This window comes from Tursiops truncatus, chromosome 10 (genome assembly GCF_011762595.2).
Source record: "Tursiops truncatus isolate mTurTru1 chromosome 10, mTurTru1.mat.Y, whole genome shotgun sequence".
NCBI classification, from domain to species: Eukaryota; Metazoa; Chordata; class Mammalia; order Artiodactyla; family Delphinidae; genus Tursiops; species Tursiops truncatus.
This window is the reverse complement of record NC_047043.1, coordinates 35022122-35048702: the sequence shown is the minus strand read 5'-3', so window position 1 is coordinate 35048702 and position 26581 is coordinate 35022122. Positions and strand designations below refer to the sequence as shown.

General features: G+C 37.3%; 1 protein-coding gene and 1 non-coding gene across 2 annotated transcripts in view; one reads left to right on the top strand and one right to left on the bottom strand.

Moving 5' to 3' along the window:
* The window catches only part of DNAH8 (dynein axonemal heavy chain 8), a 325865-nt gene that overhangs the window by 196183 nt on the left and 103101 nt on the right, over positions 1-26581 (top strand). The window contains exons 64-76 of the mRNA XM_019949887.3: positions 555-719; positions 2246-2472; positions 4312-4430; positions 6855-6958; positions 7976-8152; positions 9941-10108; positions 10630-10845; positions 13997-14134; positions 15312-15439; positions 16254-16425; positions 17922-18077; positions 21944-22099; positions 23566-23748. Of these exons, the coding sequence (XP_019805446.1) occupies positions 555-719; positions 2246-2472; positions 4312-4430; positions 6855-6958; positions 7976-8152; positions 9941-10108; positions 10630-10845; positions 13997-14134; positions 15312-15439; positions 16254-16425; positions 17922-18077; positions 21944-22099; positions 23566-23748 (2109 nt within the window). The remainder of the gene's footprint in view (positions 1-554; positions 720-2245; positions 2473-4311; positions 4431-6854; positions 6959-7975; positions 8153-9940; positions 10109-10629; positions 10846-13996; positions 14135-15311; positions 15440-16253; positions 16426-17921; positions 18078-21943; positions 22100-23565; positions 23749-26581) is intronic.
* Positions 24933-25005, bottom strand: TRNAW-CCA (transfer RNA tryptophan (anticodon CCA)). The gene has a single exon. It is a non-coding gene; the product is annotated as a tRNA-Trp (tRNA).

Genomic DNA, 26581 nt, shown 5'->3' with positions numbered 1-26581 from the left:
GTAGATGTTCACCATCTATCCCAATGTTTGTATAAATAGTCTAGGCACAGTGGAACAACCTTATCAATTAGTAATGGAGGAGACATTCCAAAAGCCCAGCTCCCAGATGCCAGGCAAGGGCCAGCCCTGCAAGCACACCCTTCTCAAGATCAGACCTGCCGTGTGAACTTTTCCTTTCACAGTGGTGTGTATTGATGCTTACTGGTGCACGATCTAGTTAACTACTTTGGAACCAGAGTTGAGACTGACTGTGAGTCAGAACAGAGGGCATCGCTGGACATTTAAAGAGATGATTGGAATGGTAGAGGAGATGGCTTTTTGGTAATAGCTATTTGAGCCAAAGGAAACATAATTTGCTCCTGACTGAGCTAATGAATAAAAAGTTGCACTCTTGTAATCTCTGGCAAACTAGGGATTTGATTGTGGAGATGCAGGAAAAAATATGAAAAGAGATGACATGTGAGGGGAGGGGAGGGGAAGGGCCAGACTTCGGCAGTGCATTGGCTGTTGGGAACTCTTAAAACACTGAACACTCTCTTGTCTATTCCTCAAAGATCTCCAGTTTGTTTGCACGGGATGAGATGGATGAAATCACCCAAGGGCTGATATCAGTGATGAAAAGGGAGCTACCTCGCCATCCTCCCACCTTTGATAATCTGTATGAATACTTCATTTCAAGATCAAGGAAGAACTTGCACGTTGTTCTCTGCTTTTCTCCAGTGAGTTTTTATTTTATTGATTTCTGTGTAGGAGGAGTTACTTCTTTGAATGTACTCGGTTCTTGGAATGTACTTTTGCTGATGAGATGATTTGTCAGAAATGAACACTTGTTACATTGAATTAAAATCAACTCTTTACTAACACCAATCTTCACTGACCAAAATCTCATGACAAAGTGTGAAAATTTAAAATATTCATCTTATCAGTGATTATTGCCTAGCCTACAACTTTCATTACCTAGAGACAGAGATTATTTGATTTGTAAGAGGTTTGGTGATGTAGTCTTGTTCAGCTCTACCCCCAGTAAAGACATACCATCTAGAATGTCCCTGACGTAGGATTGAATGTCTCTGTCTCATTGTGCTGTCCAGTATAGTAACCATTAGCCATGTGTATCCATTTAAATTGTGCTCAGTTAAAATAAAGTAAAAATAAAAATCCAATTTCTCAATCCCACTAGCTGCATTTCAAGTGCTCAATAGCTACCTGTGGCTAGTGGCTACCATAATGGAAAGCACACATATAGAACATTTCCATCATCACAGAAAGTTCTATTGGGCAGCTCTGCTCTTGGGGGGAAGGGGAGGTATCTCACTAACTTATAGGGCAACTTGCTTAATTTTTAGATAGTCTGATAGCCAGAAAGGTCTTCTTTACAAACAGTGGAATTTTGTCTTTGTTTTTTCCCCTGTGATTCTTTTTTTTTCCCATTTATTTATTTATTTTTGGCTGCATTGGGTCTTCATTGCTACTGTGCCTGGGCTTTCTCTAGTTGTGGCGAGCGGGGGCTACTCTTCGTTGCGGTGCGCAGGCTTCTCATTGCGGTGGCTTCTCTTGTTGTGGAGTGTGGGCTCTAGGCGCCCGGGCTTCGGTAGTTGTGGCACGTGGGCTCAGTTTTTGTGGCTCGCGGGCTCTAGAGTGCAGGCTCAGTAGTAGTGGCTCGCGGGCTCTAGAGTGCAGGCTCAGTAGTTGTGGCGCATGGGCTTAGTTGCTCCATGGCATGTGGATCTTCCCGGACCAGGGCTCGAACCCCTGTCCCCTGCATTGGCAGGCGGATTCTTAACCAGGGAAGTCCCTTCCCTGTGATTCTATTTGTCCTGTAAAATCAACCTGATCCCTCTCCCACATACAGCTCTTCAGATATTTGGAGAAAGTTTTTGCAGACTCCCTAAGTCGTTCCCTTTTTAGACCAAACACCTCCCGTTTCTTCTGCTGCTCTCACGTGCCCTAGTGTCCAGGCCTTTCACGGTCCTGGTCATCTCGCTCTAGAAGAGGTCTGGTTTGTCAGTTTCCTCTTAAAAGGTAGCTCCTAGAATTGAACAGATGTAGTCTTAGGATGGGGAGAGTGTGGAAATATTACTTCCTTTCATCTGGACACTTCATTTACATATTAATGCAGCCCAAGAAGGTTCCTGAAAAAAAATTTGTGGTGTCATATGCTATTGGCTCAGAATATATAAACGTCCCTCTGGCTGACTTATAATCCTTTCGTGTTTCTAATGCTTTTTTACTTTTCTGTCGATAGGTTGGTGAGAAGTTCCGTGCCCGCTCTTTGAAATTTCCTGGCTTGATATCAGGCTGCACCATGGACTGGTTCAGTCGCTGGCCGAAGGAGGCTCTGGTTGCGGTGGCCTCCTATTTCATTTCAGGCTATAGTATCGTCTGCTCTAGTGACACCAAAAGACAAGTTGTAGAAACAATGGGCCTCTTTCACGACATGGTTTCAGAGAGCTGTGAAAGTTACTTCCAAAGGTAAGTGACATTACATAAGCATGATAACTACAGAAACACCAAGTTCACTCCAAAGAGGAATTAAATGTAACGTCCAGTAAGAGACTCGTCATAGTGATTGAGCACAAAATCCCAGCTAAATCCCACTTAGATATTTTTCCTTGCTTTGATGTTCTAGTGATTATGTATAGAAACGATGATAAGTAAGCAAGATTTAAAAATTAACTAGTATCCATACTTAAGTATCTCTTTCCCTCCAGACCTCAAAGTAACAGACGCTTAATAAATCATTTTATTTCATTTGCTTAATTTAATTATTTTTGGAAATGACTTAAAATAATTCATTATAAACTGTTTAAAATTAGTTTCTTATTCAAGTGCATTATTTATTTTGATTAAAGAAGTCCACTCTTCTAACGTTTCATCATTGCCTTATGCTAAGGGAACATTTAGGTTTTGTATTTGCATCATTTAATCTTACCCATGTTTTCATGCCAAATAATTATGAAGCTAAATTTTAATTGACTGCAGAACAGTCCAGTCCCTAAAAGCAGAAATGGTGTTCATGATGTGAAAGCTGGTGTTGGCAGTTCAAGAATATAGCATTTTTTCCCAAAGTGTGATAGTCACTGTGTACTATTGCTCTGAATAAAGATGGGCCACCCTGGGTCTCTAGAACTAAGGCTTCTTCCTTAGGGTTAATGCACAGGCTTTAGGGAGTGCAGAACCTCCCAGAAAGACTAGGCCTATTTTTCTGCATAGAGAGTCTGGGTAACACTTTAATTGATTTTCCAGGGGGGTGGGGGTTCCTATCTCACAAGTTTGTTTATCCTGTATCGTTTTCTTTATTTAAATCCATACTTGGACCATCCTCTTAAATAATTCTAGATCATCTCCCAGATTCTCTTGGTAAATCCGTGTGTATTAATCCTCTCCATTGGGAAGATTTTCTTTCTACTTAACTTGAACTCCACCCCTACTACCATCAACTGTGGAGCTACAAAAACCTACATCTTTATTTTTTTTAATTTCAGTGTATTTTCCAAAGTTTTCATATCCTCTTAGGTTGTAGAAGTTTATTCTGAAAGCAATATTTATATAATGCTTTAAAAATAGTCATATGTATGCCAAAGTCCTTAAAAATTTTTTTAATGTTAAAAATCTTCAGAACTCCAAAAGTGAAATTTTAATATAGAATAAATTTAATTTAATATAAAAATATAATTTTATAGTATGTGAAGATCTCTTCTTTGACTTGAGTTTCTCCTGTATAAAATTATTCCTTTTATTTATTTCTATTGTTAAATGTAATTATTATACTAAAGCCCATAGTGAGTTGAATGTTTGAATCGAGTATGCCTGAGTTCAAGGACTATCCAGCGATTTAGGGGAGAGATTGGTTTTCACCTTTGTAAGCCTGGGTTTCTAGCAGAGAAGAGGTGTGTAGCAAATACCAGGTGAATGAAAACGGATCTCAGCACAAGTTCATTTCAACCACTTATCCCTACTATTTGTACAGAATTTTAAAGTTTACAAAGTGTGTTTATGTTTACATAATATGTTTTATTTTTGGATTTTCACAAAATTCTGGGAGGTGTAGGGCAGTGATTCTTTTCTGAGTTTTCCAGATGAGGAAACAGAAGCCCAAAATGGGCATAGGGTCAAGTCAAAACATCAATTAGAGATTTAGTGTTCTTTCCGCCTCACCTCTAGGTTTCCATTCACAATTCCTGCCCCCTTGCTAGTGAGTCACTCTCCAGAATTACACTGATTTCACAGTGAGAAGAGCGTCTCTGTTGACATTTTAGGAGAGTATGTCAAATGATAGATGTGAAGATCTTTTTTCTTTTCTGCTTTCAGTTACCGCCGAAGAGCACACGTGACTCCCAAGTCTTACCTCTCATTTATAAATGGTTATAAAAACATTTATGCTGAAAAGGTGAAATATATTAATGAACAAGCTGAACGTATGAATATTGGTAAGTGGAACAGAATCTTATCTTTTAGGGCTTGTCTGATAGGGATGCCACTATTTTGTTTGGTGGATATTGTTGTATTTGAAAACAAAATATTGATTTTCTTGTTAGTAATAGATTATTTTGAGGGATACACTTATGGGTCTTTTGACCTGTCAAGAAACTCTGGGCAGAAAAAAATCTAAACAGAGGTGGGCTGTTTTTTTTGTTTTGTTTTGTTTTGTTTAATGGATGTTAACTAAATTTATTGAGGTGATCATTTTGCAATACATACATATATCAAATTATTATGATGTCCACCTTAAACTAATATAATGTTACATGATAATTAAAAAAAAGAATCTATATTCAGCCATAAAAAAGAACGAAATAATGCCTTTTGCAGCAACATGGATGGACCTAGAGACTATTATACAAAGTGAAGCAAGTCAGACAGAGAAAGAAAAATATCATATAATATCACTTACATGTGGAATCTAAAAAATGATACAAATGAACCTATTTACAAAACAGAAACTGACTCACAGATTTAGAAAACAAACCTACCGTCACCAAAGGGGAAAAAGATGGAGGGGAGGGATAAATTAGGGGGTTGGGATTAACATGTACACACTACTAGATATAAAATAATCAACAAGGACCTACTGTATATAGCACAGGGAACTCTACTCAGTACTCTGTAATAATCTTTATGGGAAAAGAATCTGCAAAAGAAGAGGTATATGTATATGTATAACTAAATCACTTTGCTGTACTACTGCAACTAGCACAACACTGTAAATCAACTATACTCCAATATAAAATAAAAATTAAAAAAAAAAGAATCTGTTCTGTTCGTATATACCATGTATGTGACCACTGTGTGCACACAAATGACACTGACTGTAAAGTAGTAAAACTAATTTCACCAGCTATAAGGGAAGACAGTTCTCTATATTATAGTTAACACATTTTATTTATAGCTGCTGTGATAGAGGTGGGCTGTTTTTCTTCCAGAACCATTTTATTCAACTCCTTCAACTTTGGGTCCACCCTGTTGGTCAGCGAGTCACCACAGTCGCTGAGTTGCTGCTTGCAGATGGGGAAAAGCCAGCCCTTGGGAACACCACAATTTCAGTTTTTGGTTTCATTACAATTTCCCTCAATTTGTGTAAACTTTGCCATGTTAATGCTTCTCAAATTTCTAACAAAGAAAAAGACAAAACAGAAACAAAAATGAACAAATAAAAACAAAAAGAGAGTTTACGTGAGCAATGATTTTATGAGTGTCTAGTGTATGTAGCATAAGCAGGAAAAGTGTAAATGGGGACCGATTTTATGTCCAGAAAGCATTTGGCCCAAATAATCCAAAACACCTTAGTGCTGTCTTTTCACGTCTACACAGAACGTGGTCACAAAGCATAAAGGTCTGTGAAGTCATGGTGACGATAAGAACCCTATGAGAGGAACTTTCTTCTGTTGTCTTTCTAATGGCTCACCTTCTTGAAGCTTGTCTATATGATGCTCTAGACTCAGGGGTGTGCTGAAGCTACTTGCACTGGCTCATGAGAACGGATGGCTAAATTAGGAATTTCATGATCTGGTTGCTAACACAGCCTTTATTAAAAATTAATTAACTTACAATTAAATTAATTATGTTAAAAGTGAGGGCAATAAATACTCAAAACTCATTACTTCTTAGCTATTTTTACTTTAATTTACTCTTATTAATGTTCTTGAGGAACATTATCATTTCTGTTCTATCTGTGTGGTAGAAATATTATATAATGGTGTGTTACTGAGAACCTCTTGGTAGCTTGAAATCAGACATGGTGGGAGTATTTACACCACAGAAACTGGAAACCATACAAATGAGTGCCCTCATCCCAGACCCTGATGCTAAATGCTTACCAACACCACTCCATCTAGAGCCCAGTCGGAATGTGAGAAATTTAGTTAACCAGTTATTTTTCACTAGAGCACTGAGATTCTCAGAGCCAGTTGCAGAAGTTTTAGCGGTTATTTTCATTTTTATAGCAGAGAACCACACAAAAAAATTAATATATTATCTGTCTCATTTGCCATGTCAGCTGCAATATGATTCAAAGGCAAAATAAATGATAGTTACAAAGCCAAGGAAAGCATAAGTTTGTCAAAGAAGTTCCCTGGCTAAATTCAGCTTACTCATTATAGCAATGTGACTTTCCCTTAAATGTAACTAGATGATATTCTTCAGTCAGAGCTATTTTCTTCATTTCCTGATGAAACTCTCAGAAAATTGGTCAGTATTGTTGCTCCTAAAATATGTATATTTTTAAAGCATTTTGTCCATAATTATTTTGTGTTTGTTATAGTACAAATTATGGTGCCTTATAAGTAGTAAATACTGAATAAATGTTTGATGAGGGGATAGTCATATACTCAGTGTGTATGTGTGTATTTGTAAAGGTCTTGATAAGCTGATGGAGGCAAGTGAATCTGTTGCAAAACTCTCTCAAGATCTTGCAGTCAAGGAGAAGGAGTTGGCAGTGGCATCTGTAAAAGCAGATGAAGTGAGTTGGCATTTATTTTATCACTACTGTGAGGAATATTTTTCCATATTAAAAAAAAGCATTGTTTAAAAACGTTATTAAAAAGTAAACAAGGTATAAGCCTACAGACTGTTTCTGGTAAGGTAATGTTTACAAAGACCATTAGATATTTTTGTTTAACTTATACCAAGACATACCTAAACTATTATATCCTCTACTTGGTCTAAGACTATTTTTTTCTTCCCTGGTTCTGTCTGTCTCTCTTGTTTTCTGTCATCTGTTTAGGAAATTTCTGCTTGACTGCAAGTTATATTTGGTCTTCTCTTTAAGTTCCCTGCATGCTCTAGGTTTCTGGGATAACCCAAGTCCCATCTGAAGTTTGTGTCGAGGAAGGAAAAGGATAAAAAGAAGAGTTGGTTGAGTTTGTTTGTTTTTTTAAAGATACTCTTTCCAAGTTGATAGGGATATATGTGTGCTGCTCCTTTATCTACAACTCCTCCCCCCAGTCTCAGACCGCTTTCAGCTTCCACTCACTGACAGTCAGTTAAGAATGGATACTTAAGTCTTGACCCTTAGCCAGTTACTGAAATGAGAGAGATAGCATAGGAGAGACATTTAGGATATGACACATGTAGGCACTTAGCACCCTGACGTGTGGTAGGCACTCAATAAATATTAGCTATTTTTTTTGTTATTACATGAGGCTTAATATGACTTCTGACTTTATTCTCTTGCACTGACGTTAAATAGTTTTAAATTTCTAGAAATTACATAGAATAGAAATATCATTTTTCTGAAAGCTTAAAGTATTTATTTATATAGTTCATGCCTCAGAGAAGCTTAGGAAATAGAAGACTGCAAGACTGCTCAAAGGAGTTACTTTAATACACCTTAAAATATAGACAACTTAGATGGGGAATAAATTTGCTCTTACTCTTGTTTTACATTATATTGAATAAATATTCTCTCACTGCTCAAATATGTTAATTGTGCTGGAAAGGTTTCTATTTACCCTCATATGTTTCCTCAATTTAACAGGTATTAGCAGAAGTCACAGTAAGTGCTCAGGCTTCAGCCAAAGTAAAAAATGAAGTGCAGGAAGTAAAAGACAAAGCCCAAAAAATAGTGGATGAAATTGATAGTGAAAAAGTAGTAGCTGAGACCAAGCTCGAGGCGGCTAGACCTGCACTGGAAGAAGCAGAAGCAGCCCTGAATGTGAGCAGTGCGTTGTTATCTCTCGCAACACAAGTCCTAGCAGGCACCATGTTTTGTTACGTGAAATTAACTGTGGAATTTTTGTAATCAGGAAACTGAATTGAATTCTTAATGTGATTTATAATTTCTGAGTGTTGAAACAAATGTGTCTGTTGATTACATTTCCTAAGTTCTACCTTTTTTAAGTCTTTACTTCCCATAACTTATTTTCATTCTCAAATCAGCTTTCCATGAGAACTGAGGAATAATGCTAGTGATTATTGGCTTAAACTGTAGCCTAAGGGATTCAGATTCTTTAGAGAGCCTTCTCAGTTACTTCAGCATCCCAACTAGCCTATGTCTTGCGGCCTTTAACCTTTTAAAAAATCCCCTTGTGGTTCCCATTGTTCTTAGGATTAAAGTCCCGAGCTAGGTATCCACAGCTGTGAGGCAAGAAGATCTCCATTTGCCTCTCATGACCACATGATAGATGATCTGGAGTAAAATTTACTTAACTCTCTTGGGTCTCAGTCAGGATTCTAATTCTTCATTGATCCTTGAAGGATCAATGTAAACATAAAAAGTAATGAATAGTTTGCTGGGCACATAGGAAGTACTCAATAAATATTAGTGCTACTGCTGTGATAACCTGGCTCCTGTCTACCCCTTCAATTTTATCTCTTGTCATTTTGTCCCTGCACACAGTATGATCCAGCCATACAGAAACAGCTACAGGCTTCTGCAGTAATCATGGTCTGTTACCTTTAAACGGGTCTCTCCCTCTGCCAGGAATGCTTTCTATTTTTCCTAACTTTCACTAACTAGTAAGAGTCAGTCTTCAAGACCAAGCTCAGATCTCACCCCTTCCAGAAAGTTTTCAATTCTTCTGGACCTCCTTTGTTTTCCTGTAACTCCTATACTTCTAACATGGCAAATAATCATAGTTTAGGGTAATTGTGTTTTCTCTCTCTTTTCCTTGGAGGATTCTGAGGACAGGGCTGTTTTTGGTTTGCTTTTGTTTTATATGGGAGAATGCTTGTAGTTGTTAAATACATGAATAGTTGTTAATACATGTAGTTTTTAAATAAATGAATAGATTTAGGATCATCATTTAATAAAATCATGACAATGACCAGGACACATTCTCCACCCTAACTCCTTTTGTGGGTCCTATGATAACACACAAGAGACTGATCACTGGACCAAACAAGTCTTAGGAGTTTTTTAGTGATCATATGATGTCCCAGTCCTTCTTGACTTGAATGTCAAGTAATATCTTATTTCAAACCCGGCTCACAGATAGAAACTTCCAAAAATATTTTTATGAGCCATATGTTACAATAACTTTTCTTGTCTCCTTCGAATTCCTCTCCCTTCCATGGACAGTGCAGCCCTCAAAATGAAAACTGAAGGTGAGGTTTCTGATATTCAGGACCTTGCCCCTCTTTTAATATCCATATAATATAGATTCTGTGCTTTGAAGATGCAAATTATCTAAATGTTACACATGAATGATGGTTGTTGCTAACAGAGGTCTGGGGTGGTGGGCAATGAATGGTAGTGATATACTAAAGCAATTCATTGTGGGCTACAGGGGAAAAAAAATGAAAACAGAGAAACAGAAAGCCCAATTTAAACAATGAAAGAGCCATTATCTTGGAATGCAAACCCTTGAGGAGATAATGTCAGGGATTGGGGAGAAAATATGTTTTAAAGTTTTCTACTTTAATTATTTAAAAGTATGAAATTTCCACATGACTAGGAATACTGCTTAACAAAAAATATTCTGATCCCTAACCCTAAATACAGACTATCAAGCCAAATGATATTGCCACAGTCAGGAAACTTGCAAAGCCCCCTCATCTTATCATGAGAATCATGGACTGTGTTCTGTTACTATTTCAAAAGAAAATTGACCCTGTCACCATGGATCCAGAAAAACCTTGCTGCAAGCCATCATGGGGAGAGTCATTAAAAGTAAGTAAAATCTATCTCTGTAAGTCCGGTGAGGTGCACCAGGTGTCCACATCCCAGGATACTCCATATAGACCAGACACACTGGCAGACAGTAATCAGTCATTGTGTACTGAAGAGTTTTTCTTAAACTGCATCTCCAAAACTGTAAGTGGGGAAAGATTTTAAAGCTGAATGCCCTCTTTTTATAAAATCTGTCCAGAACCTGTAGGTAGTATTGGCACAGTCTTGATGTCATCCCAACCCAGTCTCCAAAGGGGGCTTTGTGTGGTTGGGGGCATTTAGATGCACTCACTAGATGGGAAACTTACATTGTTTTTCTTCTTTACTCTTCACTATAGAAACGGGAAGACAACCTGCAATTTATAGCTTTAGGTTGACTACTCCCATAGTCTTGATTTGTATGTCTAGAGCAAATCAATTATTACTTCTTTGAAAAAAATTCAACTTAGAAGTACATGCTAACTCAGGAAGAAAGTACACATTTTCTTCCAGAGCTTACAGGCTGTAATACTATTTTTCAGTTGATGAGTGCGACGGGATTCCTGTGGAGCCTTCAGCAGTTCCCCAAGGACACAATAAACGAAGAGACTGTTGAGTTACTACAGCCATATTTTAACATGGATGATTACACTTTTGAAAGTGCCAAAAAAGTCTGTGGGAATGTGGCTGGTCTGCTGTCTTGGACACTTGCTATGGCAACATTTTATGGTGTCAACAGAGAAGTGTTGCCTCTGAAGGTAAAAGTTTCCCTTCCTCTCCCAGTAAATCAGTTCTTAATAAAATCATTCATTGTTATTGCTGCCATTAAAAGGCAAAGCGTAATGTAGTCTAATAAAGGTAGGTTTCTCCGTTACCAAATTTTTCTTCTTCACTGTATGTCCTCTCACAAGTTCTCATTCTTTTTATATCTGTTACATGTTTCTTGGCCTTGCAGACAAGAAACCAAAATCAACTTGTTAACTTAAACTAGGAGTGAACTTATTGGGTATAATAATTGAGCTATCATGAAAGAAAACTGGCTTTAAAGTTCGGAGATTAGGTTTGGAGACTGAATTTGATTACGATATTCCAAACAAATTTTATGAAAATTAAGATCAACACCTAGAAATGTTTTAAGTTTCAAAGACAGGAAGAGAACCTTATAGGCATCTAAGAAACAAAGTTTAAAAGGTTGCTTACAAAAGAGGAGAGATCAGGATGTGCACAGACTTGCCACAACCCTAAATACTAGAAAATAATGGAAAACATATGCAGAGTACTGAGGAGGAAATTACTGGGGTCCAAGAATTCAGTCGCTGGCCAAGCTGCCCTTAATGGGAACAAAAGACAAAAAGACATTCTTAAGGATGCGATTTAAGTGTTGAGGGATAAACACACACTCTCTCTGTCTCTTTCACACACACACACACACACACACACACACACACACACACACACACACACACACACACACAAACACACACCCCATCTATACTGGGCCAGATTGTCCTTTATGTCTGAGAGAACAGAAATACATTCTCAGGAGTGCAAAGGATTCATAAAATATATCACCCAGACACACACTACCCCCAATCCCTGCCCCCCAGCCTGTCCCATAAAGCTAAAAGTGTTGAAAGTGGTTGCTCTTTCCACTTTGTTGAAAGTGGCATGGAAAGTGGTGAGCGGGTGGGTGGCAGAGGGTTACTGTTTTCTAATAAGCCTTATAGAAATGGCTGCTTCTTTAAATTCTGCACATAGGTAGCTTTGAGAAAATTTAAAGTTTTAACAAAGGGAAATGATGAGCAAATATAGCAAACACACCCAAACAAAAAGATACCAAGAGAGAAATGTTACTATAAATGTAGAATTCAAGAAAAAAATAAGCACTTAGAAGAACAGTTATTTTTATTGATAAAAATTATGATCCACAGTGAGACTTAATTGTAATAATGCTTTATGCGATAAATAAAATAGCGTCAAGTTACGTAAGGCAAAATCCATTAATAGTTTAAGTGGAGTTTTTTAACAAAAAAGACAATCCTGTAATTTGATATTGTGGCATATGCTAGCAATCCACAACAGGTCTGGTAGGCAGAGGGCCAGCTTTAGAAGGGACCGTGCTTGGCTTACTGCTCTGCTATCACCCTCTTAATTTTTAAACAAGGGGTTCTGCATTTTCATTTTGCACTTTTATGTAGCCAGTCCTGAGTAGGCATAAATTAATAATTATATAGAGATTTTGCACTATATTATTTTTAAAGTTGAATAGCTACATTGAACTTTCTTCATATGAACAAAGAATATCAAATTATTTCCAGTGTCCAAGAAACATTTACAAAAGTTGATGATATTCAATTGTAGAAGAAGACTTTGATTCAATTCCCCAAAGCAAAAATTTCTGAGACCTCATTCTCTGACTATAACAATAGAAATAAAATACTTATTTTTTTTAAAAAAGCTAGTCACTTCTATTTAGAAAATGATGACAAAAAGCTAGTTACCAAAGCTTTTGTGATGCGGCCAAAATGCTACCTTCTCAACCTTTAAGTGAATCAAAGAAACTAAACACTCCAGTATATATATACTCATTTATAAGCATACACACACACACACAGACAATTTAGGGAAAGTAGAAAGAGCTAATAAAAATAACGTTAAAAATTAGAAAAAAGTAGTAAAATTAAAGAATTGGTGCTTTGCAAAATATATATATATGAGATATGTAATGAATATAAAAGATAAATCCATATAATTACAGATTATAGATTTAAATAATTAAAAAGCAGAATCTAAAGTTACTTGTAAATATGTTAGAAAATCTAAATGAACTTAAAATTTCCTGAGAAAAATAGCTAATTTCAAAAAAACAAATATTGAGAAAGAAAATAAGAAAGTTACAAAGGAACTTCAACCAAAGAAGGCCCTAGGGCTATATTACTTTACTGATTAATTACTTTAAATTTATAAGAAACATAAGTATCATGCAATAGGACTTAGAGAAAGAGGAAAAACTACTATTATAGTAATTTCACTTCAAAAAATCTTTACCAAGAAAACAATCCTAAATGTTTACATACCCAATAGTATTCATCACAGCATTATTTATAATAGTTAAAAATGGGCAGAAGACTTCCCAGGTGGCGCAGTGGTTAAGAATCCATCTGCCAATGAAAGGGACCTGGGTTCGAGCCCTGGTCCGGGAAGATCCCACATACCGTGGAGCAACTAAGCCCATGTGCCACAACTACTGAGCCTGCGTACTGCAACTACTGAAGCCCACATGCCTAGAGCCTGTGCTCTGCAACAAGAGAAGCCACCACAGTGAGAAGTCCATGCACCACAACGAGGAGTAGCCCCCGCTCGCTGCAACTAGAGAAAGCCTGCATGCGGCAACGAAGACCCAACGCAACCAAAAATAAATTAAAAATAATAATAACATAAAAATGGGGAGTAGGGGAGAAAGATATGTCTAAAAGTAAGGCAAAAGTTAAGTAAATTATGATATATCCAAATTGTGGGATATTATGCAGCCATATAACTAATGTTCATGAAAAAGTGTTTAAGGATGTGAGGAAATTATATTACTCTAAGTGAAAAAAAAAATCAAAATGCTAGTTATCCACTTCTTGACACAATACTCACAGACTCTTTCTGGGTAAAATCATGAGTAATTTTTTTTTTCTCCTTCCCATTCATTTCTGCGATTTCCATATTGAACATTAATAATTAAAAGGAAAAAAATGAACTTTAATGAAATTTCTCTGCTTCCCCAGCTGAAGACAATGAAACAGATGACTTCCAAATAGGGCAAAAATTATGTAGTAACTTATGCTATTATTTACCAATTAAAAGCACGAATGTTTTGTAGCACTAATACCTCTACACTAATCACATCTTCTTCCTTTTAAGGCTAACTTGGCCAAGCAGGAGGGCCGTTTAGCAGTTGCCAACGCTGAACTGGGGAAGGCCCAGGCCCTGCTGGATGAGAAGCAAGCTGAGCTGGATAAAGTGCAAGCCAAATTTGATGCTGCAATGAATGAGAAAATGGTGAGGTTAAATACACAGAAATTACTAATACGACGTACTGAAATGTTACACAAGTATGTGTTGTGTTTAGAAATCCAGCAAATGTTTACACTGAAAAAATATTTACCTGAACGCCCTTACTCGCTGGCTATGTCTGCTTATTTTGGATCTTCAACACTCCACATTCTTTTTTTCTGTTTTTAGTAATTATTTTCTATAAGAAGAAGCTGTGATGTCATACCTAAGAGTATTGACTTTGGAGTCAGAAAACTAGGTTTGATATCCAGTTCAGTCACTTACGAATTGTGCAGTTGGGGGTGATTGACGAACTTTATCTGTTAAATACAGATAAAGCTACAACCTTATGGTATAGGTTGTAAGCAGTGGTGGTCTGGTAAACGTTCAACAATCAGCTTGTCGGGGCGGAGGCTAGGGGGAGAAGAAAGCCTTGATTTGCAGTGTTTGCTGATTTCTGTGGTCTAGGTACCCCCTGCCACTGTCCATTTTAAGCCATCAATGTGACAAGACGATGCATGTATGGGAAAAGATGCAGCATGCCATTATATACTATTTCCACCATGCAGATGCAATGAACTTAACCTCAAGAGTATAGATAATATGAAAATGTAGTAAATAACTAGGAATTGATGAATTTTGATTATTTATTACCTTTAATGTGTTTATGTAATTTAGTTGTGAGCTATGTAATTTAATTTAATACTGTAATTTAATTTTTAATAATGGCTGTGTTTAACACCAGCTCACAAATTTTCTGAAAAATGTAACAACTGACTCTTTTGAGCTGATACAAGCTGGCTTCAGCATACTACTGTCGCGTAGGATTTTTCTGGGGAAAAAAACCCTTTGTAAACTGCAAAGAACTCAGAATTATTATTAAATCCAAGAAAAAGGTATATTTATTGTTTTGAGAATATTTAATAGAAATACTATTTACGTTATGTGATTTGGATTCTCTCTTACAAAATGGCTCTTCTTGAAATTTCGTAAGGTAAAATAACTATATTATGAATGAATTACAAGAATTTAATATGTAAAATTTTACTGACACTATATTTTTAGATTATATTTATTTTGCAAATTAAGAAATTCCTCCATGTATTTTTATGTGTGAATATAATGGATGTTTGATTAAGCAATCTAAGAAGCTCTTTGAGACATTCTGCCTTTATGAATGTAGGATTTGCTTAATGATGCTGACATGTGCCGGAAAAAGATGCAGGCAGCTTCCACCCTCATCGATGGATTGAGTGGAGAAAAAGTCCGATGGACTCAGCAAAGCAAAGAGTTCAAAGCTCAGATTAATAGGTATAAATTTTGGTCTTTGATATAATTGCTTTCCTTCTTAGTCATCACCCCAAAGGCCACCTCTCTGTGGCATGGGGGAACATAAAGTCTCATTCCTTGAAGTGCTTTTCTCCTCTGTTTCCATATCCCCATCTCAGAATCCCATCATCTAAGAAAGTGCTTAGAGCTTGAGTCCCACACTCTCAGTAAAATGGAGAAGGAAGAAAACTTGGTGAAACATTTTTAACCTCAATTTTGGTTCAACAGTGTGGGCTTTCGGTGTGAGAATGCTTCTAATATTGTCTGGATTTGCCAGAACAATCTAGTTACTGGTTCCAGTTCTATACTGTTCACCTCAAGGATTTTGAAAGTGTGAATCAACAGTTTGTTCTAAATGGAAAGGTATCTTGGGCTGGTGTCTTCTGAAAACTGAAAGAGAGGGAATGAGAGGGGCATAGGAGAATGGCAAAAAAAAAAAAAAAAAAAAGAGGATGAAGAAGAAGTAGTGGTTAAATCAAGATTGAATCTGAACAAGACTAGGGCATGGGATGGGAAAAGAATGCTTTCCTCATCTGGAAGTCAAGCTTCAGAACCTGTAGGCTTCAGAAAGGAGCCTTCTTTCTTGCTCCCTGACTTACTCCGAATGAGGCCACCCGTACCCCGTTTTGAGCCTTTAGGCTCCTTTTTGCATGGTCTCTCCACGTCTGGCTGCCAAGTGTTAAGCTGGGAGCAAAGAAGGACTTCATCTAGTAACAAAACTGACTGGTGGCCTTTCAAACTCCTTACTGGGAGAACTTAAAATGTGTTAGTGATTCACTTTGTTTTTTCTTAACAGACTTGTAGGTGATATTCTGCTGTGCACTGGATTCCTTTCCTATCTTGGTCCTTTCAATCAGATATTTAGGAACTATTTGCTTAAAGATCAATGGGAGGCAGAGTTGAAAGCACGCAAGATTCCTTTCACTGAAAATCTGAATCTTATCTCAATGTTGGTGGATCCTCCAACAGTAAGTGTTACTTTCCTTACAGCATTATTTGAATTTCATTTTATTTCCTACTCACTAAGAAATTAAGGTACACCTAATTTTTTCTTTTTGCATTTAATTGAAAAGATTGTTTTGAAAATGCTGAAGTGTTACAAAATTTTTTTTCTTTGTGATGCAAAAGTTCCTTAGCATTTTAAGAAATCTTGCTTTCAAATTAATACCAATTGCACTGCTATGAGTGAAAAGATCATTTGTGAGTTATAGGCTTGCTAATACTGAGCTCTTCTAATAATCCTCCATTATTTACACCAGTCCTATTAAATCACATTTTCTAACAAACATTCTAGGAAAATGTAGGTGTTAGCTGGCCGTAAGTACTGGTATTAACTTTCTTTTGATCATTAACCATCTTTTTATAATGTCCAACAGTATAATACAATAGCATGATCTGACATCACTGAGTAAAAGCATGCACTGCTGTACTAACCTTCCTTGCTGGGAATTTGATGCCACTGTCCATTTTTAGCATACCTTACAGAGCTCCTGTGGTATGAAATGCTTTCCAGGCAATCTGTATTCATGAGCTGCTTTTTGATTTGTAAATATGTTCCCCAGTTGCAGTTTCCCTAGGAAAGCCAAACTATTAATTTCAAGTTACCGCCATTTAAAAGTCAAAAAATAATCTTTTTCAATTCAAACAGTGTTCAACTGGTCCTTACAGGGAAGAGTAATGTATTGGAGATGCACTGGGCACAGGTGAGGTGAAGTGGGACAGGATATTCTTTGTCGATTGTGGCTTTTGGTGGAGCTGGGATAATTTAACGAAGGTGGAGGCTGGTTGGCTCATTGCATCTTGGATGATTTTGTTGACCGCGTGGAGCCAGGCTGACAATCCCCTCTTGATTTTGAAAGAAAATATTAAGAAAAACGTCATTAATGAGTTCCTACCAATATAATATTTCATCTCCCCTAATTTCTCTGCCTCCAGCTATGCAATGTCCCTTCCCCCATGTAAGCAGAACCAGAGGGCAGGAAGGGGAAGTTTCAGAGACTTAAAATTAACCCTTAGGGCTTACCTACTCTGAGGTCTCAGAATATTCATTATCTCCACCACCTCCAGCCCATCTGGATCCCACCACCCGCCCAGTCTCACCATATTTCAAGTCCCTGCTGTTCTCTGAATGTTCAGCAACCATGCTTCAGAATCCCCAAATCAGGTTTAATATGCAATCGATTGACAATATTTCCTCATAAGTATGAAAACACAATATAAAGGACTAAACCTAGTCTTGGGTTACTAGAGAAAGGATTTATTAGATGATATATCTGTTTCTTTTAATTTGATGTTGTTTGGTTCACATTTACGAGTTTGGTTTTTTTTCTAGGTACTTGTTCCATAGTCTCAATGGGACAAATATGTCCAAATTTTAAATTCTTTTATATCGTGGCACTGTTAGTCACTAACAAAAGCCTTCCTGTGTTCCTTTGAATGGCCACATCCATTTCCTGTTATTCAGATTGGTGAGTGGGGGCTGCAGGGATTACCAGGAGATGACCTCTCCATTCAGAACGGCATCATTGTGACAAAGGCCACCAGATACCCACTCCTCATAGACCCACAAACTCAAGGCAAAACTTGGATTAAATCAAAGGAAAAAGAAAATGACTTGCAGGTATGTACCATTTTGTGCATGGGAAAGTAATCTTGAAATCATGGAGTTTTCCCACAATTTCAGTTGAATCTGTCAGTCATAAAGTTGTCATCTCTATGATGATAATTGTTTGCTACTTTACACCCTTGAGTTTTGTAACAGTGATTTGGGACAAATGCTCTGATTATTTTCTCTCTTGTGCTCTCTCTTGATCTCACTGTCCTTCTCTCTGTCCATTTTTCTGGCTCAATTGCTTTTGCCAGTGTTGGATGTGGCCTTTATTCTGGTCCTTGAGTTTGGGCTTATAAGAAAATGACAAAAATAAGACTTGTGATTCCTCAGTTTAAGGCCATTTGCTCCAACCTAGCTTAGCCACTTGGTAGTACCACATAGCATGCTAGAGTCCAGTATTGGAGTTGGATTCTACCAAGGTGTTAATCCTAAGGTAGAGGTAGACAAAGGCAGGACTTCAACATTCCTGGCTCCTTTGGAGATCTTGTTACATGGATGTTTCAATTCAATATTACAATATGGACTATTCATTGTTTCCTCGACACTGTTCCCACTTCCAAGCCTTCTGGATGCATAGTTTTGCTTGTACTATGTCTGCTTACCAGAATGTCTTCTCTACCCAACTGCCCACTTTGCTTACATCCCAGATAAAAATCTTAAACATTATTCAAAGTCCACATCCAATGCTACTTTTACCCAAGCTTGCCTGAGTCCCCAGCTTAATATAGCCTGTCCTGACTCCTCACGCATCTTGTATTTTTGTTATGGACTAGGAGCCTGCCTTAAATTATTGCTCTTTGCACGTTTGTCTTCTATCTCTAATGTACCATAAACTTTTTGTTAGCAAGGCTTATGGTTTTACACCATCTTTATATTTTCTGCGCAGCTCTTTATATAGGGTAGTAATTCTGATATTTATTGGATTAAATGAATTGATCAAAGTGTGTCATCATTACAGGAAAACAAACAAACCCAGAAAAATCATGTGGTCATCTTGATAAATGCAGAAGAAGCAGTTAGTAAAACTTAAAAACTTAACAGCAATTCATGATAAAACTTCCAGCAAACTAAGATTAGGAGAGATCTTCCTTAATCAGATAAAGAGTATTTACAAAAAGCCTACAAGAAACACCATATTTAATGGTGGAACATTGAAAGATTTCCTTCTGAGATCAGGGCTTTGCAGGCACGTGGACACTGTCTAGCACTCTGGATCACCTCAAGATACTCCCACCTCATTAAGACTCCAGTCCGTGTTTACTTAGAAAACCCAGAAAAGTCCTGGGAAGTGAGCATAAGTGGAAGGGAAGAGTTAAGGGAAAGGGAGTCGATGAGAACGCAGTTCCTGAGGAGCTGTAGACACAGAAGTGCATGAGTGGCGTTCCTGCTCCTGAACCCAGCTCCCTGGATCCAGCTCAGCTATAACTTGTCCCTTGCTCCCTTGCTCCCTTCCTCACTCCTCTTGTCTCCCTTGGCTGTTGATCTCCCTGCTCATCTTATTCTTATTTTTCCTGATTGTGTCTTTATCTCTCCATTTCGGCATTAAACTCATCGATAGCCTTCAGTCATGTCCTTCCTGATGCAACCCTGTCCCAAGAAGCTTCTTGAGGAAGTAACAGAAATATGCCAGAGACACTTCCTTATTTTAAAAACCATCAACTGCTAGGATGTAAGCAAATTGAACTGCATCCTTTTTACTCAGAAAACATTATTTTTCTGAATATGTGGATAAGCACATACACAAACACAAATAAAAGAAAATAAAATGAAACAAAACTATTATTTCTGTGCTTGGGAAGGAAGGCAAAATGAAAAATGAAACACTTTATAAATGAAAAACAAAACATATTTTATATGTCCAGGGCTGCATCAAGGCCATCTTCAATGCCCTGTCCAGCACCTACAGCTCTGACCTCTGGAAAGAGAATGTATTCACTTAATTCCCCTATAAAGAATTCACTGACTACTTTGTAAAGCCTGAATGCCAGAGTATCCGTGCAGGAGATACAGGCTCTTGTGGTGGCTACCACAAGCATTCCTCCATGAGAAGAATCAAGTGAATTAAACCTGAAATTATGACTCTAAGATAGTATTTCAAGTTTACAAAAGATATTGAAGGTGGTTAAAGGTAATCTTTAATAAATTGACAATTTGAAAATTATTTTTTTACTTGGTGTATTAGTCAGGGTTTTCCAGAGAAACAGAACTGAAAGGATATCTAGGTATAGATATATAGAAAGAGTTTTATTATGAGGGATTGGCTTATGGGATTATGGGGTCTGAGAAGTCCTAGATCTGCTATCTACAAGCTAGAGCCCCAGGAAAGCCATTGGTGTCGTTCCAGTCCAAACCCTAGAAGGCCTGAGAACCATGGGAGTCAATGGTGTAAGCCTCAGTCTGAGTCTGAGGTCCCAAGGGCAGGAGAAGATGGATGTCCCAGCGTAAGCAGAGAGCAAATTGGCCCTTCCTCCACCTTTTTGTTCTATTCAGGCCCTTAATGGGTTGGATGATGCCCGCCTACATGGATGGGGCCCATCTTTTCTTAGTCTGCCGACTCAAATGCTAATCTCTTCCAGAAACAACCTCACAAACACACCTTGAAAAGATGTTTGCAAGCTATCTGGGCATCCCTTAGCCCAGTCAAGTTGACACATAAAATTAACCATCACACTTGGGAAGGACATCACAAAAATAGAGTTTGCGTCTTGGGGAGTAGAGTAGGACAATTACGTTTAGTCTTCCTGGGACCTTGTTTCATCTTGTTTAAGTAAGCTAGTTGAAGCTCTTTGTTTAGATTCATTTACCTTATCAACTCATAGTAAGGTCTTTCGCAGCACATCATTTATATAAATAAAGCTATCCATCTGGGGGAAAAAATTCCTTCGTGTGCAGGATATTTTGTTTTAGTTATTTCCTTTTTAACCAAAACAGGACAAAGATAGACTTATTTAATTTTTCAATTCCACACCTTTTTTCGTTGCAAGTGGGAGATAATATTTTTAAATTTCACTCTCCTAATCACCTGCTGTCCCAGTGGATCTTCCTTGCGTCTTGGGATCGGCACTCACAGTAGCATAAAGGCAATAGTTGAATTCAGAGGATAGCGTATGAGAAGGTAGAGAGTTGAGGACTGAGCCTTTGGGAATCCTCACACTTAGGCAGGGGGAGGGATCACTGGAGAAATAAAGAGTTCAAAGCCAATTGGCTAATGCAAAGATCAACCAGCCCAGTGTGTCTATTTTAACTAATAACAAACATTGATCTAAAACTGGGGGGCCCCACGAGGCATTCAGAATTCTAATTTTTTTTAATGTAAAAATATAAAAAGTGACTGTATAAGTCTTTTAGGTTGATTTTATGCAAAGTATCATATTCTTATTTTATGTCACTCTTAGAGACAGAATACATGGATGGACCCTTAGTTTGACTCAGTGTATCATTTTTGACATTTCCATGCTTATTTTTTAATCATTTATTCATCTCATAGGTGTCCTGAGAAGATAAGTGAATATCACAAAAATGCAAGTTAGTTTGCTTTATCTGAATGATTGTAGCTATGTAAGTTTAAAGGATTAATCCTTGATCACTTCTCTTCCGTCTGCCGGAGCAGAGCTCTGACCTTCCATCTAAGGAATGCCACTTGATTCTCCTCTTTTGATCTGAGAGACCCCCATTACACACCCAGGGCTTCCACAAAGTCATGACCCACCAAGTTTTGAAAATTAATTTTTGTTTGTTACTTTCATTTTTATAAGTAAGTCTTCCTATACAGTCCTTAGAATTCTTAGTCACTTATCCAACATATCTCTGGTTTCCACTCAGGAACAGGCACATTCTTTGTAACATTTATATAGCAATGAACTCTTTATTTGTAGATAACCTCTCTGAACCATAAGTATTTCCGCACGCATTTGGAGGACAGTCTTTCCTTGGGCCGACCCCTTCTCATTGAGGACATTCGTGAAGAGCTGGATCCAGCCCTGGATAATGTATTAGAAAAGAATTTCCTTAAATCAGGCACCACTTTCAAGGTGAGCTTCGAAAAAGGGGGAAAAAAAAGAAAAGGAAAAGAAGAAAAGAACAATGGTGACATCTACTTATCTTTTTGAGCATAGCAGTGAAGACAATTTCCTTCAGGTGGTACTATTTGACACGCTGGAAAAAAATTATTTCCAAACTCATATTCAGTGTTCCTTTTTTAAAAAATAGTATATAAAAAATACAGGGGGACAACAATATCTTGGTAACAATAGCCGTTTATCCAAAACTAACATATTAAGGAAAGGCATCTTGTCATAATAATAATAATATATTAGTGTTACACACAAAATATGTACATTTTAGCAGCTCTGAGAAAGTTGGTTTTCGAGCCATGTATACATCTATACAATGAAGCCTGTGTTTCCTCACTGGATAAAATGGCATTTTTAGTTAAGTCTATGGACATTGATTTTATTTCTCTCTTTATAAACTTTCAATCCAAACTCAGACTTTGCTGGAAGCAGTGGAATACAGTTCCCGATCATTGGTGATAACATGCATTGTTTTCAATGCAAGTGTCTCTTTTTTAATTGGTTTCATTCTTTACTTTTAGGCTTCTGTGGTTTTATTGAATGACAGCATTTCTGACTGAGCTATTTTTGCTTTGGACAACTTAATTTCATGAATATCAGTGAATAAGAATGCCAGTTTTCTCATTAAACAAAGACAGATTTATTCAGAAAAATTTTCTTCATAATGTGAATTCTTTTATATGCCATATTTAATATGCCAAAAGAGGTTGTAGTATGTCCATTCCTGAAGGCCTTTTAAAAGACCCAGATTCTTATCTGCAATGTGAAGGTCATGATGCCTGAGAATTAGTGCCTTAGCAATGTGGTTTTCAATCACAGGAAGGATTAAAATTAATTAAAATTTTAAGTCATTTTAAAATGTTATAATTTCCACCTGAGCTTTAGGTAGCAAACCCAGTTGTTTTCAATACACTGAAAATTGTGGTGTTTAAGATAAGTGTTATCTTTCTGGGGAAAAAAGTTGGCATTTTTTCCTCTGAAAATTTCATTAACCCTTTCTCTTGTCAAATATGCTTCAGATATGACTGTGAAATGCAAAAAGAAATAACACTTCTTTTTTTTTTTTCACTTCTTATAAACACAACAAATTTCCATAGCAGGAAACAATTTCCTCAGGTGGGAAAAAACAATCAAATATGAGGCATGTCTGAGTTTTCCTTTATTCAACATTTGTTTTGGATAAATTTTTCATTTAATTTGCTTGGTGTCATGGCTAAAAACATTTTCAGGCAGGACCACAAGTCTAAATTATTCTAATGGAATAGGCTTTATTATTTAAGATCACTGATTAAAATTTTACAACTGATTTTTGTAATTCATTCATTTCACTGCACTGACTTTTGATAAACTCTCTCCTAAACTGAACCCAAATTTCTTGTCTTGTCCTTTAAGCTGTTTGTAATTTAATATTTGAATTGATGTAGGTGAAGGTCGGAGATAAGGAATGTGATGTCATGGATACATTTAAACTTTATATTACAACAAAGTTACCAAACCCTGCCTTTACCCCTGAGATCAATGCTAAAACGTCAGTCATTGATTTTACTGTTACCATGAAAGGACTTGAGAACCAGTTACTAAGGAGGGTAATTCTAACAGAGAAACAGGTAATAATTTCTCAAGGTAAAGAACTTCTACTTATAATAAATTTTAATAAACGTTTTAAATGTATTGGGAAATTGTTGAGTATATGGAAAAGAAAAAATTGAGCAAATCATAGTTACCTTTGTTAGCATAAATATTTGTTTTGTAGTCTCAAGTCCTGTTGAGAAATCATGTAACTCACCTCTCCTCCAACACCAAAACCACACGTGCACACACACACCACTCTTTCTACTTCTGACTTTAGAGCTTTGGGTATGTTGACTTTCATATCTATCGCCCTATGGATGAATAGTCTTGGATACACCTGGAAAATTCAATAAAATAATGATCCTGGAAAAGAAGAACTTGCTCTGAATGAGTATTGTTACCACTATAGTAGTTTCAACTACTACACTGCAATAGTAATTGATAGTACTTGATTGTAATTGATAACACCACAATCTAATAATCTAATGATCTAGAGAGCCATACTTTTATCTTAATTAAATGAAACTTGCACTGAAGCAGAGAAATTAAGTATAATTGAGGGTTCTGATAAAACAAAGAAAAAGTTAAGCCTGGAAGATTTTAAGAGACTGATAGATTAAGTTTTAAGATAAAGCTCAGAAAACATTAAATGTTATGTATAAAATATAATTTTATATATTTTCATTGTATAAAATATATTTATAAAATCTGAGAAAGTTTGTATTTGCTAAAACGTAATTAATGTTAGTATTAAGGTTTCAAGGAAAAGGCAAGGTTAGAAATAATAAGACCAGAGATGCATAAAATGGGAGGGTGAGAGAAAGAATGGCAGAAGACTTAAGGAAAGGAGGAAAGGAAGTGATATGAACAGATGGCTACAAATACAGAGGAAGATTCAAAAAGGAAAAGAGAAATGATACTGACACCAGATAAATAGAGGGCTCAGTAAAAAGAGAAGTAAAATCCTACCTGGTTAACAAGAAATGGCTAACTTGGGGCAGGCCCTTGAAAGGCAGCCAGTCTGGTGGAGTAAAGGGAGCCCAGTTCCAGCTTCCACTCTCATTAGCTGATTTTTTTTCTTTTAATATTTATGTATTTATTTATTTATCTTGGCTGCACCAGGTCTTAGTTGCGGGCACACAGGATCTTCGTTGTGGCACACGGGATCTTTAGTTGCAGCATGCAGACTTCTTAGTTGTGGCATGCATGCGGGATCTAGTTCCCTGACCAGGGATCGAACCTGGGCCCTCTGCATTGGGAGCATGGAGTCTTACCCACTGGACCACCAGGGAAGTTCCCCCTCATTAGCTGTTTGATCTTAGTTTCCAAGAAACTGCCCAGGGCTTATGCAATCTAGAAAGGGAATCATCTCACTTTCACAGTCTGGCAGAGAGCATGGACCCCTCAGTTCACTGCCTCGATCACCTCTTAGGGCCATGTGGTATCAACTGTTGAAAATTAGTCCTTCCTTCTTGGTCTACCTGGTGCTGTTGGTCTGTTCTGAGATGGTGCCTCATCTCAGGTGCCAGATCCCCCATGCAGGCTACACTAACTTCTATAAGGCAGCCCACACCACCATCTAAAGTACACTCCACGTCCCCAGAGTGCCCCATGCTCACTCTTCTAGGCCTCAACTTCCTCTTCAAGAGATGCACTAGGATGCTAACACCAGCCTTGCTGGAAAAAACAAAGTGCACACTTAATCTGCAGGAGGACATCCTGACTGTGATGTTTAACCCTCCTAACAATCCTGCTCTTACACCCCCATTTTACAGATGAACAAATGGAGACCAAGGAGAATAAGGTCTTAACCCATAAGAGCACATAGACTTTCCACCCTGCCAAGCCTCGTAGATAAGCTCTACAGTTCATGCTGTAAAACTCACAAGTCGTCCATTGTACCATGATGCTTGTTTTTCCATATCACACTGAAAAGGACGCTAACATGATTTCATTTTGTCCACATATTTCTATACTGCCACTGTTGGGATGACTGCTTTAATGAAGACAATTCATTAGCTATTCTCTGCAAATACAGCCATGATCTTCATCACCACCCCATCAAATACTGCAAGCCACTAGTACAATGGCAGTATACTAGTCTTGGAGTTGGGGGACAAGGATATTAGGCTCATCCCTTCTAGTAAGTAGCTGTGTGTATTATATTGCCATGTTATTTGGAGTTAATATTTCTGGGTCCTCAGTTTCCCCAGATGTAAAATAAAGTTGTTGAACTAAATTCAGTACACTTCAATTTAACAAATATTTATTAGGTTGAGTCACTTCTCTGCAAAGCCTCAAGATAAGTGCTGTCAAGGATACAAAAATGAATAGGGGATAAACACCAAGGTCCTACTGTATAGCACAGAGAACTGTATTCAATACCCTATGATAAACCATAATGGAAAAGAATATAAAAAAAGAATATATATATATACATATATATATAACTGAATCACTTTGCTGTACAGCAGTAATTAACACAACATTGTAAATCAACTATACTTCAATTTTTAAAAATTAATAGGACAAGTTCCTGCCCTCTAGATGCACAGAATCTAGTTGGAGGGATATAGCTGACACATAGATTGTGATGCAAGCCGTAGTAGATGTACAGAGGAACGCCGTGCTGTGGGTTTTAACTGACAAACTGGTTTAGGAAGACTTTCTGAAAGTGGTGGTATTTCCGTAGCAGTTTTTCAAGAAACTTTCTCAAATAAGTAGTTTAAAAACACATTTTTAATGCAATTCTAAGTACAGTGTGTGATTCTGTATAAGATCAAAAAAGAATGCTACAGGGCTCCCCTGGTGGCGCAGTGGTTGAGAATCCGCCTGCCAGTTCAGGGGACACGGGTTCGAGCCCTGGTC